The sequence below is a fragment of the Temnothorax americanus genome, unplaced genomic scaffold (assembly GCF_048541705.1).
Source record: "Temnothorax americanus isolate GAGA-0224 unplaced genomic scaffold, ASM4854170v1 Scaffold24, whole genome shotgun sequence".
NCBI lineage: Eukaryota > Metazoa > Arthropoda > Insecta > Hymenoptera > Formicidae > Temnothorax > Temnothorax americanus.
Window position 1 is genome coordinate 2,873,179 of NW_027509381.1, and position 21,750 is coordinate 2,894,928.

The following is a 21,750-nucleotide window of genomic DNA, read 5'->3' on the forward strand; positions in this document are numbered from 1 at the left end:
GGAAAGACGCGAGAAAAAAGATAATGTTCCGCGCACCTCTTTTCCCGAGTTTCAAGCAATTATCCGGCAAATAAGGCGATCGCAAAAAGAACGAGCATTTATATGTAGGAAATGTAAACAATGGGTTAGGCAAAAAGTGGCAAACAAAGTAAGAAAGAGACAGAGAGAAAGAGAGGTGCTATGCTTCAAAAGAATATTGTTCTGAAACATTCTTAGGGAACGAGCCTCTCTTCTACGAAAGAAAAGCACGAGATGAACGATGAACGACGAGGTTCCTTGTTCGCGCGAGAGAATTTACGCCACCGTGTGCAAAGCGAATGAAGAAGATCGCTGACGATGTACGGACCGTGAATCGTCCGCGGTGTGAAGAAGGGTTTATCGAGCCGCAAGGCCGCTTCGTCGTCGTCGTCGTCGTCGGCGCGAACGAGTGAAAACGTGAGAGATCTCTAAAAAGCATATAATTACATGGTTCTGGACCGTGCGCGCACGGATCAAGGGAACGAACCGATGATTTATGAGGCCCGTGGGTAAACAACGACGGTGCGCGAATGAGTCAAGGTTCCCCACGAGCTGCACGATCAGGTGCATCCATTACAGGCGCAGCACGTGGCTGGCGCAGTCTGTGTGCTTATACGCATGATCGATAGTGTCTCTGAAATCTATCAAGTGTTCATCGGGAAAAACTTTTTCACGCATCCATTTTGTTCACTTACGTTTAATCCTATTTTTTCTTCTTTTATTTATATTTCATTATGTTGCATCATATGGAATCCTATATAGAGCGCATGCGTATTGATCCAACTGCGATACGAAATGTATGTTAAAATATTAGCTTTCGTCTGACTCATTCCATTTTTATATTTGTCTAATTAATAATTCTAACACATTAAGAAAATTTTGTCCGAGATTATATTCACAATCAAATTGTTAATTAATAGTAACAAAACAGCAAAAATAAAGGATTTTAATTTGCATATATATTTTGAAATGATCCGAATAATGCGACAGACAAGCTGCAAATTTAATTACGGAAAGATTATCCCGCAGTTATTAATTTTCAAAGTGGAAAGAGAGTGACGAAAACAATGCCCTGTAAATCATCGTCATTGAGTTATTACATTGCTATTGAATTACCGTACGCGCAATACAGAACGTGAAACTGAACGAAAATAAACCGCTATATGCATCGCGCGCTTGCACGAAGATCGTTCGAACCGTCCGCGCGGGAGGAGAAACGGGTGGAAAAAGATTCTAGCTTGGGAAAAGAAATCGGCGTTTAGATTTTATAATTCGCGAACGTGTCTGAGTTCGCTCGTGTCTGAGCTTAGAAAAATAGAAAGTAGACTGGAAGTAACTAATTAAAACGCGCCGTGAAGAAAGAACAGAGATAGATCGTACAAAGCAATGAATGGAGATACTTTATCTTTAGAGAATCTACTAACAATAAGAGTATTATATGCGCCGAATATCAATATCCATTCTTGAAAAAGAAATGAAAATAAACCACTATTAATTCCTGCTCCTTTTCCGCGATTAAAAATTTAAACTTATTTTAAAAATAAAAAAAATTGTTTAATATTAAATTATCCTGTAATTTTTTTAAATTGGAAGATTTAATATTTTTTGTTTTTAATATTTGTTAAACGGTTTGTAATTTTAATTTATCTCAAATCTCAAATAATTAACTGTAATTGTCGTAACATAATCAATTATTACTTTCAAAAGAGGTACACTTAATAACTTTCTTCGTAAGATTAATGATTTGTATTAGTATAGAAGCGATAAATAACCAAACGCATGCAAAGAAAGTGCAAAGAGGAGAGAAAACCTTGATCCACCAGACCTACGAGGCGTCTCGGTCGCTCGCTCGCCCGCAGTTATCTAACGCGTTGTCGCACAGTACATTTACACCGGAAACACGATCGCACGGGAAGTCGTCGTAGGCTATCTGTTTTATTCTCCGTTACACACACTGCCGCGAGTATAAAGGTTCGCGAGTGCATGTAAAATATGAAAGAAAAATAAATTTTCAGAAATAGTTTTACATTTACATCTTTTGTGTAAATCAAGTTTTATTTTTATTTTTTTATGACGGAATAAATTACATAATATTTAAAAAGAAAGTCAAGTTATATAAATTTTGTAATTAAGAATGTAACCGCAAAGGATTGATTGTTAGAGAAACCAAATTACAAAAACAACTGTAATATGTTACATGTTCCTTGCATACTTGTAAACAAAGTCGCCTTTTTGCGCCCAATTTTCTGAAGATACTTATAAATTGACATAAATTATTCGACGGTACTGTGACTAATGTCCATTTCTACCCAATGCAGGTTAATATATTTATATATAAATCTTGGTTTTTAACTTCCTTTTTATCTTTTTCTAGTTCTAAAAACTAGACAAAGATAAAAAGTAAATTAAACTTAATTTAAAATTAATCTACATTGGTAGAAATGTACATAAAGGAGACGTTTAGTTAATCGGGATCAACGCTATCCTGCAATATTGGCGCAACGGGGCTTTAGTCTCATTATATATTCTATGACGTGAATGACTCTCAACGTCTCTCCGAGAGAAACTGTCAGCTATATCTTGAACTTTACTGCCGTGCTCGATTATTGAAGCATGAACTGCTGAGCTACATGTTAACTCGCCTCGATCAGTCGACGTATCGCGAGCAAATACATCAGGCTCCAAAAAGTGCATCGGCATGATCGTTATGCAGGTAACATCGTACAATATATATATATACATTGCGATGCCACTACTATTATAATCGCTGTTGAGCATCGAACGTGACTTATGACGACGGACGAAGATCGCGCGCGGAATATCAATTAATCGCAATAATAATTAACATGACGCGTGTTAAAGAGTCGCGCGGCGGAGACGTTAACGCAACGCTCGTTCTATTAATAGAACGGATTCACGTAACTCTAATTTTTTTTTTCTGTCGAGACCGGCGCTCAAACGAGCCGCGTACAAATCGGCCGGCGCGGCACATTTCAGCACTCCGACGTTACTGCCAATCATCCGAGTTAATTCACACGACTTTTTTCCCGTCACGTCTTATCTCGCGTCCGCGCGCAGACTCAATTTGCACCGCGAGCTCTACATTCTCGAATCCGCTCGTCACGTCGTGAACGGAGTCAGACCTGGTTCCGGAGCACTTTTCGAGAAAGATCTAATTGCGCCGCAATAGCAATGTGGAAAATCAACGAAGACTCGCGAATTAAGTCTCATTGTTAGATATAAGCATGATAGATAATTTTTTGCAAAAAAAGAAAAAAAGAGTATATTCTAATCGATTTTCATCACTTAGCGCTGGAACTAATTATCTAAATCTAAGCTTTTCTTTCTATTTCAAAACAAGATATCGCACTCGATATAATCTTGATGCAATAATAAAACAACAACGCATCTTGAAGTAGCGAAAGAAATTGCCGATGGAAATTATTTCACACTCCGTCGGAAGCCACGAGACTTTCACAAAATTATATTTTCAATCGCGAAGCGAACTTCCGCGGCTCCGGAATTCACGCTAGTCTCGCAAATCGGCGCTACGTGATGCACTTTGTTATCGGAAGCACGTGCGAGCGCGCTCGATGCGATCAGCGAGATCGCGTTTATACTGATCTCGTAACCAGGAAATACGCCTTTTCTCTCTCAAAAAAATAGACGGGATCGAGTCGGATCGTCACCGATCGAATTAGTATGTAACTATTCCTCCTCCTCTCTCGGCGAGGCGTTTACGATACGCGCCGGCGGGCCGCCACCAGTGCCGATAAATATGTACACGTCGTTCCGTATAAGGCGAACAACCGTCGCTCGCATTGTCCCCGATCGTTTCGTATCTTTCTCACGCGTCTACTTTCGCGGCCTCTGTCTCTCTCTCTCTCTCTCTCTATCTCTCTCTCTCTGTCTCTCTCTCTCTCTCTCTCTCTCTCTCTCTCTCTCTCTCTCTCTCTCTCTCTCTCTCTCTCTCTCTCTCTCTCTCTCTCTCTCTCTCTCTCTCTCTCTCTCTCTCTCTCTCCCTCTCTCTCTTTCATCGCGAGTGCTCGAAAAACGCGAGCCCGCAGCACGATAATATCGCTTTGCAAGAAATACGCGACGGCACCATTTGTTCAAATAATTTAACATATAATTCTTGGGTAAAAATTATAAACACTCAATTTAATGCCCTCATTCGAGAAAATTAAGAGGAGCGGTTCTGCTTCACCGACACGAATTGGTGGCAAAAAGTGTTTTCTCTGCAGAAAAATATCGGTTGCTATCCGTTGCGGACGACGACGGACGGATGAAAAATAAATTAACATAAATTTTACGACCAACTTAGTAAATGTTCGCGTGTTGAGATTTTTAAAGAGGATAGGTCGTTTTGTGCATTCTATATACATATCTAAGAAGACGCATTGCAGTGAGCATTTTTTTTTAATATGTAACACCGCTAGGCAGAGTGTACTTTTGAAATAAATAGCCAGGATAATTTGTCAGCTTGATGCCAGCCAGCCCTGACCTTATGCGCTTTCAAATGCTCCAGACACAACTCGCGAGGCTTCTTTAGGCGAGTTTTAAGCGAGCCAAACAGCTCGGGGATAAGACTCAGGGTCGTCAGGATCTGCTATAACCTTTCTCCTCTTGTCAGCGACAAAGCCGTCTTAAGGACGGTTACCCGCATACGGTTACGCGCGATTTCAGTCGCGCCTTCCAGATCTATTAATTCGCTTTTGCGTGTTAACTTGCCAAACTTTGCGCATGATAAACATCCACGCGGCCATTCACATTATCTATGGCGATCTACGCAAAATGAAGAAAAAACTTACGCTATTTATTGTACATATATACGTATTGTCACTTGTATTTCCTCGAAAGAAATCGCGTCGCCGGTATCACAAATTACAGAGAATTTGCTGATCTTTAAAATTCTCGAAATCAAAACTGCTATATACCGTTAAGAAGGAGCGTACGCCAGCCGTTATCCTTGAACGCGTAATTTTTTCAAAAGTTCAGGGATAGTCTGATAAGTTGTGTCAACCACAACGGTCATTAATCACGCACGTGTTACCATAATAACCGGGGGAGATGAAGAGGATCGTAATCGATGATAACACGATAAGCGTTGATGAGTGTAAGATTATCGATCCGCGATGGACAAAGATCCCTATCCGCAATATGAAACAGCCGCGCTGTACTTTTAGGCCGCTAGCTAATTTCCGCATGTGAGAGTAACCCCTAGATGACTATGAGCGCGCGCCATCCTCGGGGCGAACTGGCCCCGTCAGCGATCATAAGCGGACCAGTTATAGTTATCATCGTAGAGAGATTCATCATTAATTTATATACTTCTATATTATTAATAGCTATACTAATGCGACTCTGAGATAACAGTTATGTTATTATGAAAATCTGATTATTTCAAGAAATGGATTATATGTCCGGGAACATCACGGTGAAACGTTTAACGCCAATATTATCTCGCGTATACTATTAGAAGATTATAGTCAGTATACGTGAAAATAAATAAAAGACGACATAATGTTAACCGTGACGCAACTATCTATATAATCGAAGAAAATAATACATGTTTAAATTATGTAATCTTGTGCATGAGATCTCACAATAATTATGAGAATAGATAATATATATAAATAAATAATTTATAGCATGCTCCATCGCATGTCGAATGATAAAGCATGAAAAAATTTTCCCAGTGTGCCAAAAGATAAAAGAGAAAAAAACCCAAAAGTCAGATTATGTTTTCTCTTTCTCAAAATGCATATAGATCATTTTATAATAATGTTATGTTATATTAATGAATTCTATTTATGATTTCGTAATAAAATCTTTCAAAGATCGAACGAAATTTTATTTCTAGAATGGACAGAACGTTTCTCTGGTTTTTCCTAAATTTAACGCAGTACAGGATACACATTTCATAAACAGAATGATGGAATTATGTTAATGAAACTTTGTTAGCCTGGGCTTGACTAAGATACAGCTATAATAAGTTGATTATACATGCGACTGAGATTTAAAGATTTCATAACAAGCCATGAAGAATCTTACCTTCGGACTTTAGGATCAGATCCTTCTCGTCCACGGCGATACACGGCAGACGGTCCTTCAGCTCCTCGATCTCGATCTCCAGCTCGGTCTCGTCCTCGAGCCTGACGTTTCTCTCGTTCGACAAATTCTCTCTCCTCTCCTCCGGTAATATCCTCTCCTGCTCCCTGGGAACGTTGATCCTCGAAGAGGATAGCGAGTTGTCAAGTGAGGATCGCGGCTCGCTACCGATCTTGTCTTGCTTCTTGAACGCGGCGGAAAGATCGAACTTCCTAGACGGGACGAACTTGTCTATCTTGATCCTGTCGGGCCCGGGCGGCGCGGTTTTCTTTACTTCCGGAACGATTCTCGGCTCCTTGTACCTGACCCTGTCCACCTTCGGGTCCCTGATGTTCGGGATCGTGATGAAGTTGTGTTTCTCCTGTTGCTCCTGCGGCACGATCGGCGCCTCCTCGCGTCCCTCTTTCGGCTCGGGACTGTTATCTCGTTGCTCCTTGCCGCAATTGGCGATTCTGCCGATCCTGCTCCACGAGAGTCGCGTCGCCTCGGACGGCTTCTCGGGCGCGAATATCACGTTGTCGACGTTGAAGAGCACGTTCTTTCTCTTGCTCTCGATCACTCGGCCGCGCTTCAGGATGCTCTTCAGCGTCTGCCGGGCCTCTTTCAGTCGTCTCGGCGGTCTCTTTGGCGATACCTTCGGTATCGGGATCCTAGTGATCGGCGGTGGCAGGTCGTCGTCGTCGTCCGATATCTCTCTGGGCCTCTCGTTGAACACTCTGATCCGTTGACCACCGATCGCCGCTACGGCACTCCTATTCGGTATCCTCTCGATCGACTTCACTTTCGACGGATCGAACAGTGAACGACTGGACAAATGTGTTCTGAGATCGTCCTGCTCCAGCGCGTTATCTGACAGATCGTCGCTCAGATCGTCCTCGTCCTTCTGCTTCTTTAGTAACAAATACGGATTCACGTCGCACTCGAGGATGCTCTTCCGCGAGTCCGCAACTGGCGTTGTTGTCCCGTTCTTCCATTCGTCCTGGCCAGTTCTCCTTTGATTCGTTTCCCTAGTTGGCTTCTTCGAGACGCGAGTCAGCTTGGCGGACGTCGTCGCAGCGGAATGAGTTCGCGAGTGACTTTCCGGAGTTTCGTCCAGCATCCAATCGTCCGAGGACGCGCCCCCGCTGCTGGTGAAACCGGGTCGCGATTTACGATCGTCGTAGCTCACAACCGCGCTCGACTCCTTGTCGAACCACTCGGATCTGGACGACGATGACAACGACGAGCCCTCGGTCAAGCCCTGCCGCTCCTTCGCGGCGGCGGTGGCGGCGGTGGCGGCGGCAGCGGCGGCGGCCCGCGAGACCATGCTCTGGCTCCTGGAATCTCGCTGCGAGGATGGTCGATGCGGCGAGATGCTGCGCGCCCGCGATCTCGGCTCCACCAGCCGGTTCCGCCGCATCTGGTCGTACGGATCGTCGATAGCGGTCCTCAGCACGCCTAACAAATATTAGGTTTAAACGTTGTATCGCGTTGTCGCGAGAGAAAATCGTCCCACAACCGTTTCCGACTCGACTTGTTGCGCCGACCTAGATCTCCAGATCCGAACGCGAATAATGAAATTTCTGACGACGTTGATTTTGGTTGGCTGAATATGGATATCAGAGAAATTATACTCTCAAGAAAGGCGCGTCTCTTCTGGAATTTAAACGTCCTTAATCCTTTAAGATTTACGATTTAGCACGCTACGTGTATATGAATTTGCTAGTAGACTGAATATTCTCATATTTAATATTAACAATATATAAAACATATACCTTTTTCATCTGTCATAATAAATAACATTTTAAAAAGAAATATAAATTATATGTAGAAACAAAAAATATAATGTACGCTATATATAAATTCTCTTAACTGTTTGTTATCTCTATTTACCATCGAATCCCAATGAAAAATGTAATGCGGGTAATCAGATGATAGATCCACGTTTACATTTCACATAATAGCAGAAAGAATTGCCATCGCGGAAAGCATTCGAGTATAAACTATCAATTGCCTCAATCGCGAAAGGACGCTGCTCTACATTTCTAACGCCAGGTATCGTTTCTAGTGTACATCGTGCGTCTCAAAGCGTCTCTCCCGGCGAGTAAAAAGATATAATCTAGTCTAAAACGATTTAAATGCAAACTAAAGTGGGTATATAGGAGCATCGTCGCTGAATAAAATTCAGTTATCTTGCCCGCGGCCGAGAACTTTCTGCGCTTCGCCGCATGCACGCTATCTCGAACGCGAGCAAGGAGAAAATCTCTAATACGAAGAACGCGTACAATTAGAGCATGAACATCATCGGCGGCACGACAGGAGGCAGGAGCTCTTACATCCCGCCCTCGCTTATCTCTCGAGTTCGGAACAAATACCCCATAACTTCACGACACGCAGCGGGAGGTTCCACTTCGTAGACATCTCTTTCTCTAAACGCGTCCTGGCATCATACATGAGAAACCCATCCTACGTATCGTACGAATACTGAATAATACTGATATAGCTCGCAAAGTATCGAAGGTAAAAAGAATAATCTTCGCGAAATTACCAAGGATGTAGATTAATCAGAAAAGAGAACGGAGAACATATACATTGCAAAAAAAACAGTTGTGTCCGCTGGTGTCCGAGGACGCGGAATAATCGGAGGTATAGTAGAATAAGCGAGGATGTGCAATTTACTTACCGGCGAGGCTCGGCCGGGACCTCGAGGACGGCGGTGGCAGCCGGCAGGTACCTCCGATGGGCAGACCGGCCACCCGGTGGCCGCCGCACTTGCGGCAGCTGCCGAGCTTCCTTACGGTGCCGGCGAGGAACTCCGGGCAGGAACATACCACGAGCAACGGCGCCGCGCCGGGCGGTGGCGGCGGTGTCAGGAAGGGTCGCGGCGGGTCATGCCCGACGAGCCGTGACGATCTGACCGTGCCGTACAGCCACGGATCGCCGCTGTAGATCATCTGGCGGGAGAGCACGCTGCCGCCGCTTATGGTGCCCCAGCCACCCTTGCCGGGATCATCCCCGGGGTTATGGTGCTGCCGCGACAGACCCAGCCGCACGCTCCACGACTTCTTGCCCTTGCTCAGCGTATCGTAGCTCTGCGATCAGTCAAGAGGGCAAGGCAATTGAGCGGGGATGATAAATGTAGAGTTAGGTCGATGAAGGAACATCAATCATATTTATATTATTTATCGTATTAAAAATATCGTGCCCTCTCTCTCTCTCTCTCTCTCTCTCTCTCTCTCTCTCTCTCTCTCTCTCTCTCTCTCTCTCTCTCTCTCTCTCTCTCTCTCTCTCTCTCTCTCTCTCTCTCTCTCTCTCACTCACTCTCTCTCTCTCTCATAATATCCGAGAAGCGTCGATTTTAACATAATTACAATATACAGTTATTTAATATCGTGCGCGAGCTGATTACTTCCTTTTTCGATTTTCCCTTTTTCTTCGTCAATTATCATTTCCGCTCCTCTGTAGTAAATAAAATGGTAGACAGAGGTATGATGTGTGTGTGTGTGTGTGTGCTTGTGATGTGATCGCAATTATAATCATGTCCTAAGTCTCGAGAGTCACGTCATAGTCCTAACAAGTCTTGAAATAGAATAACTGACGAATTTATGAATATTACATTCGCATATGATAGTTTTGTCACAACGTGAGAATTTCTACGCTACATCGGGATATGACAGCATAATTTTCCCTGATAAATATGTGCATTTTTGATAATCGTCAATCTCCCGTCACTTTCTATGTATATAAACGGAAGCGTAATCTCCATTCATCTTTCCTAACGTAATACTATATCGCTCGAGACACATATAAGTTACTTTAACCATACATCACGTTGTCACGAAACATTTGACATACTTTTTATCGACGTGTGATTACGCTTGTTTCCTTGGCTGCCGGAATGAAATTGGAAGTCCCGCAAACAAGTCCCATCGTAAGAAAGGTCCGAATGTACCTGCTAGCTACGTGTGTCGTGTAATTTGCGGCAGTCCTACAATAAGCGACTATCGGTAATTACGGATGCATCATTCCGCTGACTCTCTGGTCCGTTCGGTCCGTCGATACCGCGCGCCTATAATAACTTCCTGGATACGGAGAACACGCGACATTCTCTTTCCCCTGAATAGCCAGAGTTATATTCATCCGGAACACAAAACAGAGGAGCCATTGTTGCCTCTGTCACTGTCCCGACCATCATTCTTCCTTCTTCGGGCTGTTTGCTGAAGGTATACGGCCGTATAGCCACGGCATGCATACGACATCGGTATTTACGCCCGAAGAAACGAAATTCCGATGCATATCACTGGAAACTTGACAACACGTGTGCGTCCAGTTCCAGAAATATATATCTTTACGTGTGTGAAAACATTTTATCTCTTATATGAAGTGAGGAGAATCTTTGGTACAAGTTTGTAGCGACGTTAAAACATATTTTCAGATTAAATAGTATTCTGTATCTATATATAGATTTGTTGGTGACATTAATGGTAGATGATATTTCCAATTGGGAAGAAATTATTTTTTAATATTTAGAATAATAAAATTATTAATAATATTTTTTAGAAGCACACTTTTTTTAATGTATCGAAAATATTCCAGGTTCGAAGATAATAATTCATCAACTAAAAGACAACTCCTGCTCGATGCGCGATTTTTCAGTTAACCCACTGACGATAAACTTTCCATGTACATAATCAATGCGGCATGCCTTATCGCGGCTTATCGCACCAGCGAAAGCGAATTCTTCGTATTATGCATTAATCTTGTGGCCGCAACGCGGAAAAACGCAAGAGCAAAATGTAGATTGCACGGACTTTCTTCGAGCCGACGTGTCACTCTCGTCCGCATGATTTTATCCGCAACGGGAATCGCTGCGATGAGGATCGATTGACAGATCTGTCGTTTCGATTTCCCTTTAACGGCACGTACTTACGGCCAAGATACGCTCGATCTCCCGCTCCCCGTCGGGCCTCTTCACGTTCAGAAGCCTCGCGAATCGCGAGTCCCTTCCGTAAATCGCTGCTCGTCAGCCGCATTGCGTTCTCCGAAGAAGGAAGAACGGAGAGGACGTTCGCGCGATGCGAGAGCCCCGGTGGATAGGCACAAAGAGCCACGACGTGGAAGAAGCCATGGCAGCGAGAAAAAACGAGGAAGGCGAGAAGAAGAAGAGAGCCGTAGAGAGACAGAAGGCAAACGCGCTTCAGGGAAAGTGAACGACGGTAGGAATCGCTTGCGATCGGCAATTTAAATTCGTTTCCCCCTTAGAGAAATCGGAGAGATAACGTCGCGCATATACGTCCCGCGCCTGCGATGTTGAGTCCTCTCGCGAGAGAGAAAGGGAGAAGGAGATTAAAAGCGCGTGCGAGGAAAGAGAGGCTAGTATTTGTACGAGTATACGTACAGGTATGTTCGTTTATCGCGAATGATTAGGTGATTTATTAATGTATATTTTCAGGGAAATGAGAATTCTCGAATAATGAGTTTTACGGTGATTCATTTACGAATTACATATATTACTCCATTTTTAATATATTTGAATATTTTTTCATACAATATATAATTTATTCTCTATTTTTAAATATTATATTAGCTCTTTGTTGTAGTAAAAGCAATATATTTTTATCTGTGAGAAAATAAAAAATAAAAAATAAATTTCTTCGCAATCACGCGTTTTCGTCGCAATATAAATTTCCTTGACGAAGCATTATATCGCAAGAGAGATAAGAAAATCACCGAGGAGAATGACGATGACGCGGCAAAACTAGAAATAGCACATATGCCAAAAAAGTCAACGATCAACTGAAATTGCTGTATGAAATCACTTCCCTTGTTAAAATCACTTTCCTTGGAAATGGATGTTTGGCACGAAGCGAGGCCTGTCCCGTTGGGTCTAATGTACGAAAAACTGCCACGAGAGCGAAATATGGAGAAGGACAAAGAAAGATAGAAACGCGTCTCGAGAAAGGCGAGGAAATACAAGAAGTCCGGCTCGTGCGTCTAAGCGCGTCTAAGCGCGAGCGAAAAAGTCAGCGACAGACCGGCTTGGAGTGCGCCGTGGAAGAGGGATAAGACAGAGAAACTGGAGAACTGTTCTCTCCAGCGACTTGTCCGGCCGTCGAGGAGAACTGCCGTGCCATATTTCTGCGGCGCGCTGAGTCCTTCGAGGAAACCTGCGCATGAATCAAAAAAATAATAGCAGTGCACGTAGTCGCGATCGGATGCGATAACAAGTTTCGCGCAAAATTGGCGCCGATTGCCTGGTTGTAAAAATTGCTGGGAAAAAAAGCTCTCTCCGTGAATTGTGTTGGATAACACCTCGTGAGATTGCAATCCCCGCGAAGGGAAAAAGCACGATGCAATTTCGCCGAGCGACGCCGTACACACCGTTACGCGTTTGTTCGGAATGGGATTCTGCGGACTCGCGCTCTCCAAAATCGCGCGGCGATCAAACGGTTAACGCGCGCACGCGCGCGCGTGGGTTAACAAAAGAGAAAGATCGCGCGCGACGATTAAATCGAAGTAGGTTCCCGTGGACGAACGGGACGACCGATGTTACGTTGGAGGATATTGTTAACTTAAAACGTGCCTCGCGAAATTTTCTTAATCTAATCCATTCAATTAATCTGTTATCCGTTCAGTCCGCGCTTTATAATTACATTTCCCGTGCGCTTATCTCTAATCCATGTATTTTTCGCGGATAAGTTCGCTGGTGCAACGTATAGGAATATATATATATGTATATACGTACACGCGAAACGAGAACTACATCACAACCGAGAGCGCGAAGCGCGTCGATTTGTTGGCAACACGCGTGCTTGGAGGCCAAATCTAATCTGATGCGATCTGCTGAGAAGGTCTAAGTACGCGATATGCACTCGACCTCTTTTTTTCTTTATGCAATTGCGAAAAGCAAGCGGAAGGACTGCAATTCTGCTTGCTGACGAGAAATTATGCGTTTTCGAAATATATATGTCTCTCAAAAAAGATCGTTTACCGTTCGGTAAAAGTTTTTCTTATAAATATAGTCCTGAAAATTTATTTGAAAATTTTGAGAAGAAAAATGTTAGAAATAACATTTGCCACAAAGAACGTCACGATGTGTTTTCTGTCTCACACCTGGGCATAATTTGCATTTGGTACCGCATGGAATCGCGCACCTGCTGATATAACGGTTTTCGCGCTCAAGTGTCTTCAACGTCTTCATACGTTTCTTAACAATATCGACAATGCTTAAGCATATATGCTCGTATCATTAGTAAATTATAACGATTTAGTGACTGCGAAGAGAGGGAAAATTTTTTACCAATTATTTATTTGTTAAAAGTGTAACGATATAAGCGCAACGTTTTTTATCTTAGAATGGTAAAACAATAATTTTTTCATAAGTGATTTGATATGCGAAGGTAAGTATAGTGAAAGTGTGAGTTGTAAATCAGTTCTTTAACATATTGGTCACAAAAACTGTAGATCGAATACCGAACACAGTTGTAAGTTCAAGAATGCGTAAAATGGTGGCAATTAACAAACGCTATCGAAACCGTAAAGTGCAGAACAGCATAATCCATATGATAAAATTGTGAAAAAGAAAGTTTTTTTCATAAATATATGCTATTGGCGCTATTAAGCGTGAAAAAATTTTTTATTTTGCATAAAATGTATAACAAACGTATGATAATTATAATTAGGTCTATTAACAAATTTTTATCAAACATCCTGTAAGAAACATTACTTAAATAATTTACTTAACTCACACAGTGCCCAAAAAGTGATTTGTTCTGTATTTTTTCGACTTTGATCACGTTTCTCGTGCTCGTAACGACAAACCAACACCATGTATGAAGCGTATGAAGCGCATAAGGTCGGAAAATGGGGCAGCCGGTTGCCTTGAGGGCGAACAACGAGGTGCACTTTACTTTCTCGTCCATGCGGGACTTTCGTAAAAATCTTGTCCCACAAGCTCACGTAAGACCCGGCCGAACAGTCGAAAAACAGAAAGTAAACTAGCGTACGAGCGAGCGGCTCGTGTGCAGGCGAGTACACACATAGACGCGGGTCATCGTGTCTGCATACAAGTGCTCACAGGTGCAAAGCGAAAACGGGCGTGGCTGACGAAATCGATCTTTGGATTGGATCGAACGAGAAATTTGTCTTGTGGCAGCAAGAAACGAAAATGATATTATGCGTTTCAATAAGAAATATAATTTTTAGTATAATTATTTTTTTACACCTTATTCGTGTGTATTCCTTTAAGCTAGAATGTCTCTTGTGAATGGAATAGAGCACCATTCTTATAAATTGAATTTTTCAATTTTTTCAAAACGTTAATAATAATTTTTTGTAATTTACAGAATATATGAGCTTCTCACTGAAAATATTTCCAAAACGTACAGGAATCTTCCGCATTAAGGTGCGCAAAGATTTGCTAACTATGCAAAATAAATATTTATTCGGATATATCGTGACTATCGTGATAAATCATAATCTTGTTAGACATATTTCTCTCTTGATTATATATACTACGATCCGGTTCTTCCTATCACGATTTATATCTTCTTTGTATAATACCTTGTTAGTACAATAAACATAGCCTTATAAAACTTTTCACAATGAAAGCTTCAAGACTACTTCCTCCATGCAGAGACTACCGGTTCGAGTGTATCTTCAGATGCGCCTCTCTCGCGACCGGCTCTTCTTCGATGTTGGTCTACAACCGACTCTCGAGAGAGCACGAGATAAAATGTTTTCACTGAAACGTACACCGTACACCAGCGTGCGTACAAGATTCAGGGAAGGAATATGCCACTTATTACATATAGTATTTCGTGGAGCACTTGAGACAACGAATACACGATGTAAGCATAAAATGAAGAATAAAAAAAAACAAGGATGTAATTTAATGTACAAAATCGCAAAATGGACTATCTCTCAATTTTTTTGGCCCATTCGTTTCCCTAAAGGAAAAACATTATGGGTCAATCACCTACGTATTTTATCTTAAAAAAAAAAAAGAGAAATACTGAGGCACAAAGATATCAAACGGATCGAATTGCTGCCAAGCTTTAACGCTCCGTATCTAATCGATCACGGAGCGTTAAAGAGTCTTGGGAAAGCAATCCAATCTATGTATTTTTCTCCTTTGAAATAAAAAGGCACGGGATATCTGAGATTCCTTCCGATTTTTCTCTTCGTCGATTCACGATGTTTACCAGCGTACGCTGGCCGACGCGTTTAACTTGGCTGAATGAAGAAGAGCATGAAATAGGCATCAAGTACCCTTGAAAGAACATGAGATCTCGCTTTTGATAAGATACGTTAATTCATACGGCAACGCGTTCCGAAGGCGATTCGAAGGATGAGAAACGCGGCGTATTAAAAAAAAAAAAACGCATTGCGAAGGGAAAATCGGCGATGGTTCTTGCGAAAGGAGGAGGCATCAGATGGAGGAGGAAAAGGAAGCGGCGGGGAAAACGAATAAAAAGGGACAAGTGAAAGAGCACTCGTGTGCATTTTAGCTACTCATCTCCCGAGGTCATCTCGATACGGACGGTGGTCATGGGGGAAAAGTAAACTCCCCCTCTTGCTAATTAACAGCTATGGTACTACTGGTCACACGCCATTCGATTCTTAACGTTGTTTCTCCCATAACTCACTCGCAAGATAATAACATTTTCGAGTCATTATCAATTGATGAAAATAAATCTTATATAGTATTTATGAACTTATTTGTGCGTCAATCATTCAATTTATATAGCATTAAGATTCCACGATGTTTTATTTTGCACGAGATTTTGCATGGTATTAACTATCAGTTTGCCGCCAATGATTACAATACAATATGAAAGACACTAGAATGCTTCTCTAAATGCTTCTAATATAAACATACCGTATAGATTTTTTTCTTCACACAAAAGTCTTACTTTGTGAGGAAATTCTATATTCTCGGTTTTAGGGAAAAATGTTTTAAGGTATAGGTTTCCTCTACAAAGCTATATTTGATAATGTAATGTCTCTCATTGATGAACCATGTCTTGCGCTTTAGCGTCACGTATCACGAGAAGTCGCCTTAAAATGCGTTCAGTGTCGACAATTACCTTTCCGGATGGAAACGCGTCTGTCACGCTCAAGTAAGCGTACCTTTCCGGCTCGAATATCGATACACCATGGCAGGCACAGGTCGATGACTCGCAAAGTGTTTGAGAAATTATCTATTCCTCCTCCACGCGCAAACGTGACGTTATCTTTCCCGGAGGTATGGCAGGCGCAGGGGTATGCTCCTGTCCCCACTTTAAAATATCATCGGCTCGCTCATACCAATTGTGCAAAAAGCAATAGTCCATAATACCAGTCGCAACTGCGGTAACAGTTTCATTCCGCCTGTTACCGCGGGACTCGCCAGACTCGCTGCGTGGAGAGAAAGAAAAAGGTGGATGCGAGAGTCCCGGCTTTATGTTCTGGCAGGCCAGATGTTCCGCCTCGGAAATATCGTGGCTTCGTTGATTTAACCCTTCATTGATCTCGCGTGAGAAAAACCGAACACTCTTCGGAATTGTGAAGCTTCTCTTAAAACTACATCGCATTTCTTTCAGCTCCTTAAAATAATTCAAAATTTCTTCTTTTAAAGGATCCTACCTGAGAGATGCCTTTTGGATTTTAAATAATTAATATCTAATTGCGGCGTGTAATAAATTTCAAATAATAAAGTCAAATAATAAAATCTTACTCTTCGATTAACTTAAATTAATTTTTTGCCTGAATTTGCATTTATTTTCATCTATTAACGTTAATAATGTTAGAAATTGAACTATTATAAAAAATGAAATTAATATCAAGTAACTAAGGTATTTATGCATGAAAGAAATACCAGCAAAGAGGGACATATAGGAAATATTGTCACAACGCGAAATAGCTCAAACATATGCTTGTCGCTGCATGCAATATACTGTGATGCTAAGTGCATGAGTTGTTTTTCACGCGTCGCAGAGCAAAGCATAACTTCGAGGATGGCTGACCAATGAAAGAAATGACATTCACAAGTACATGAATTGCTGCTGGAAAAATACGCTTTTATTTTGAGAAGATCATGCACAAAATAATGCCTCATATTCGCAACTATCAACCGCTTTTATTCCCTTCAATTTGAGAAAAATATACGTCACGTGTCACTTGTTATTAATTATGCAAATTATCACTTCCCAGTACAAATGACTAACGGCGCGAACGATATTTTGCGACTGAATTGAACGCTGCAGCGACGTAATTATGCATAGATAGAATTGTTTCTTAGACGATCTCTTCTTCGTATTACATGTGTATGTACATATCGTAACAAACATTTTCAATATTATTGAAATTATTCACTAGTCAATTTCTTTATAGATCAGTCGATTACGTAAAGGATATTATTAACTTTTAATAAAATTGCTTGATACTGTTAATCACGTATCCTGTCCAAGTATGAAGACGATATTTAATTATTTTATTTGTTATATCTAAAATATTAAGTATCTATAGACGCATTAAATAAATTAATTAACATTGGATAATCCGGATAATCATAATAATTCTAGATATAATTAGTATACATACCTAACACTGAATTAATTATGAACTTTCTACAATTTACAATTCTGCAACTTATACAAATATATATGCATGAGTGTGCATATATATATATATATATATTTGCTTATTTATTATATTATAGGTATTGCAGGGATAGTTGCGTACGCGCGCGAGGCACTATCGCACGCGATCTTGTAGCTAAACCGAGCCGCGCGTGCATGCGCATCCCGGGGTCACGGTAGATGCACTGCGGATGCATCATCCTTGTGACTCCACCGGTGCGTCTCTGCGTTGCACAACCGTGCACCGGCGTGTACGCTAAAATTCAACGCGTTATTATGACGCCGGCTATACGGCAGGTATACGTATCTCGAGTGTTTCGATACACGCGTAAATCATTTTCGTAACATCTCGCAGTGCAATAAGGGTATTATTATTCGTATAGAGGATATAAGTGTAGAAATTATTAAGTCCATGAAGATTCCCATTTCGCGATAAATACCTATATCTGATACTAGAATGTAAGCAACGAAAAATAATGTAATATTCAAAAATATTCCACTTAGTATTACGTGTCTAAAGATACTGCAATAATTTATTCATTTATAATTTATTATACAATCACGTATTATATAAGAAATTAAAAAGCTGTGCTAAATATATATATATCTATATATATATAGATATATATAAAGTTATCAATTAGAGATATCAGAGTCTAGATAAACTTCATCTTCTCTGACGAGAAGAAGAAATCCTGTCGATCTGGTTAAGCAACGTTGAGATAAACGCAGCCCGGCTGTCGATATAACGATCGATCGCATCTCCCGATTGTCGTTACGCACACCGAATCTTCCGCGATGACGCAAAACATCCTGCGTAACCGCGGGAACGATTAAAAGGCGCTTATTAGCCGCGATTGGAGAGAAGAGGTATGGATCGATACGAGATGGGATCTAACTATTTTTTGCACGAAAAGTACGTCAAGGAAAGGAAAGTGACACGCTCGGCGGCCTGCGGCGACGGCAAAATTTTCACCTCGCAAAGAACCTGTCGCGGCGACGACGACGGACGGGGATGTCAAAGATTGAAGGCGATACGCGCCAGCGAATGCGATGACGATCTGACACCTATATATAATCTGCGATGCCAATGGAAAGATTAGATAAGGAAACGCTGGGGAAATCGGATTGTGCGTGAAAACTCTTCGAGTGCGCTCGTTTGGTCAAGCGAATAAATCCAACGACTCTTAATCGTTTATATAAACCGTTTCTATAAACATTATAGTTAAAGTTGACTCCTTTATTCTCCATCACTTCCTATTTCCATTGTTGAAAGATGCAGAAAATCTATTCAATTATGGCTAATGGTTATGTATACTTACTAGTGCTACAGATTATTTTACAATATCTTTAACGCAAGAATCTATCTCCTTTTCTTGTATTATGTTTACCGTACTCCTCTTCTAATAAATTGTAAGTATTACAATTATAAGAGTACAAATGTAAGGAGTACAATTGTAAGAGTAAAAAAATTATTGTAAAGTATTTGAAAAGTTAATGATTTTTTAAATGTAAATAAAATCTCTTTTGTGTAATATTAAATATTTATACCAAATTATATATCTTAAAGACAAAAAGGAATGAATCAAATGAATGAAACAAGTTGAAAGAGTAGTTTATACGATAATTATTGTTCAGTTTATTATAATGACTTTTGGTTGCAAAATAAAGACGGCATTGCAGGAGATAAAATAGTATATAACCGTGTACGGTTTTACGCGCAAAATTACGCTAATATCGTTCATTACGCGTAAAAATTTCTTCTTATGCTCTTTTGTTAGTTGCAATATAAGAATTTACCGAATTTGCGTATAAAAGTCAATTAAAATCTCGCTTTATGACGTTCGTAAAAAGAAAAATTTCACATTTCGTATAGATTGAAAAGTGCAGCAGACGTTTTAGTCTCACATAATACCGACAAGTATTCTTTTATTCATACAGGATGTCACATTCATATATTTAATTGTAATACAAATGTCAAAAACAGAAAAATTTGTTGCATTCTATTTAATTTTCATAATTAAAACTAATATTTATAAGAATATATAAAGTATACATATATATATACATATATATAGAAGATTTCACTAAAAGATATGAAGAAAAAGCTATGATACATATATGTATAACGTATATAAAGTAATGATCTCTTTTCGTTTAAAAGTCAAGAAACTTCATTGTTCTATCGATCCGAGATAGATAAAGTCACGATCGAAGGCAAGAAATTGCGGGGGAATAAAGTCTCGAAAGTTCCTCGTAGCGATGTGGGCCAAATACTATAACTAAACCAGTTGCTCCAGCACGCAAGAACGGCGAACGCTCGAAGGAGCATGGAAAGTCACGCGCCTGTGAGAAATCCACGTACTTACCATGCTCGAATAGTTATATAAACTATTACCGGTCACGTATAGCATAGCAGAATCGCCAAATCCTGAATTACAGAATGGCTAACGAGCCAAGCGTATAATAGTTGCACATAAAAAAAAGAAGCATATAATTTAGTGAATCGGCAAATTCTTAAAAACGCATTCTATTATCATTGGTTCCGAGTTTTCATATTTGCATAAAACATGCCTGTCAAATTATTGACAATCATTGCTGCCTATTTTCAATATGGTCATTACTTTCAATACGCAAGACCGCGTGTGATGTAAAGATGAAACGAGGATCGTCCCACTTAAACGTTAAATTTACGATGACGATACTTCTCGTTAGCGCTTTAACGAAGAGGAAATGTTATGCCAGCTGTTATTAAAATAACATTTCGCAATACGCGTGCAACAATATATCTTGTTATCGCTTTGCGCACAATTTCCAATTCGTTTCTTACGATTATCCAATTTCTCTCGTTTCTCTCGATTATCCAATTAAATCTCAAAGATAAAATAGTCAGAATGGACGAATCAAGTCGAAAGAATAGTTTTTACGATATGTATTGTTGTCCAGCCTGTTATAATGACTTCATTGCAAAATAAAGACTACATCGCGAATGATAAAATAATATATAACCAAAGTATCCCACGCTATTCAGTGTGAATATTCGCGTAATATATTAAGGAAATTTTTATTAAAAAAAGAATCTTGATTGAACATAATGTAAATAGCGCAATGTTGTCACTTACATGTTTTCCTAGCTACTTAAAGTCATGAAACTTATTTTTAGGCAGTCTCGTAAACAAGGTAATTAGATGATCCGTGTAGTGCATAATTACAGCGCATGTACGTGCAACGAAAGCGGTGATTTATACGCGAACGGCCGCGTAAAGTTCGTTCCTCTTACCTTCGCAAATGTTCGATCCGTGTATCACTCTCCGCGGCGAGCAGACGGCATAAGCGTGCGGGATTACTCGCGGAATCGCGCAAATTTATCCCCATTCGTAACACTTGTCGATGCGGTAGAAAAGCAATGATACTTACAAGCACCAAGTAATGATACTTATATAATGCGCCGCTATAAATCAACGCGAGTAAATGTAACAGAGTCCACGTGCGTTTTCGTTTACTTATATCATTTTTATCAATCATTTAGCACATAATATATTTTTTTAATTACTAAATACATCTACCTATATAATAACATATATTTCGAAAAACTTAAACTTGTCTTGATAATGCAATTATAATAGCTTATTAATTTGTTAATCGATATTAATCGCATCTTTAAAATATTTTATTTCAAAAATTATATTTTGTTCACTGCAATCATGATATAACTACGTAATAATATGACATTGTTGCTTGGTAGGGAAAGAATCATACGGTCTATTAAAAAATATAATATATGTAAATTGCACTAATTATGTAATTTACGGAGAATGCATATATCGCGATTAGTATATCAACCGGCACTTTGTCAGCAACTAAACCGACACTCGAGATTGTATAGCTGTAAGAAAGGTAAACCCGGGAAAAGTATAGCGTGTCGCGACCCAAGACGACGCGAATACGAAGTATTCGATAACATAATCGGCGACGACTGGTTTTAACATAAAACCAGGCGAGCCATTGTCCACAAGCGACA

At 40.5% G+C, this 21,750-nt stretch overlaps 1 protein-coding gene across 3 annotated transcripts in view; it reads right to left on the minus strand.

Annotated features, from left to right (window-relative positions):
- Rhogef64c (Rho guanine nucleotide exchange factor at 64C) overlaps positions 1-21,750 on the minus strand; it is a 110,158-nt gene that overhangs the window by 8,397 nt on the left and 80,011 nt on the right. For all 3 annotated transcript variants that reach the window (XM_077408265.1, XM_077408263.1, XM_077408264.1), the window contains 2 exons: positions 8,792-9,200; positions 6,073-7,566 (listed from right to left, as the gene is read on the minus strand). In XM_077408265.1, coding sequence (XP_077264391.1) covers positions 6,073-7,566; positions 8,792-9,200 — 1,903 coding nt within the window. The remainder of the gene's footprint in view (positions 1-6,072; positions 7,567-8,791; positions 9,201-21,750) is intronic.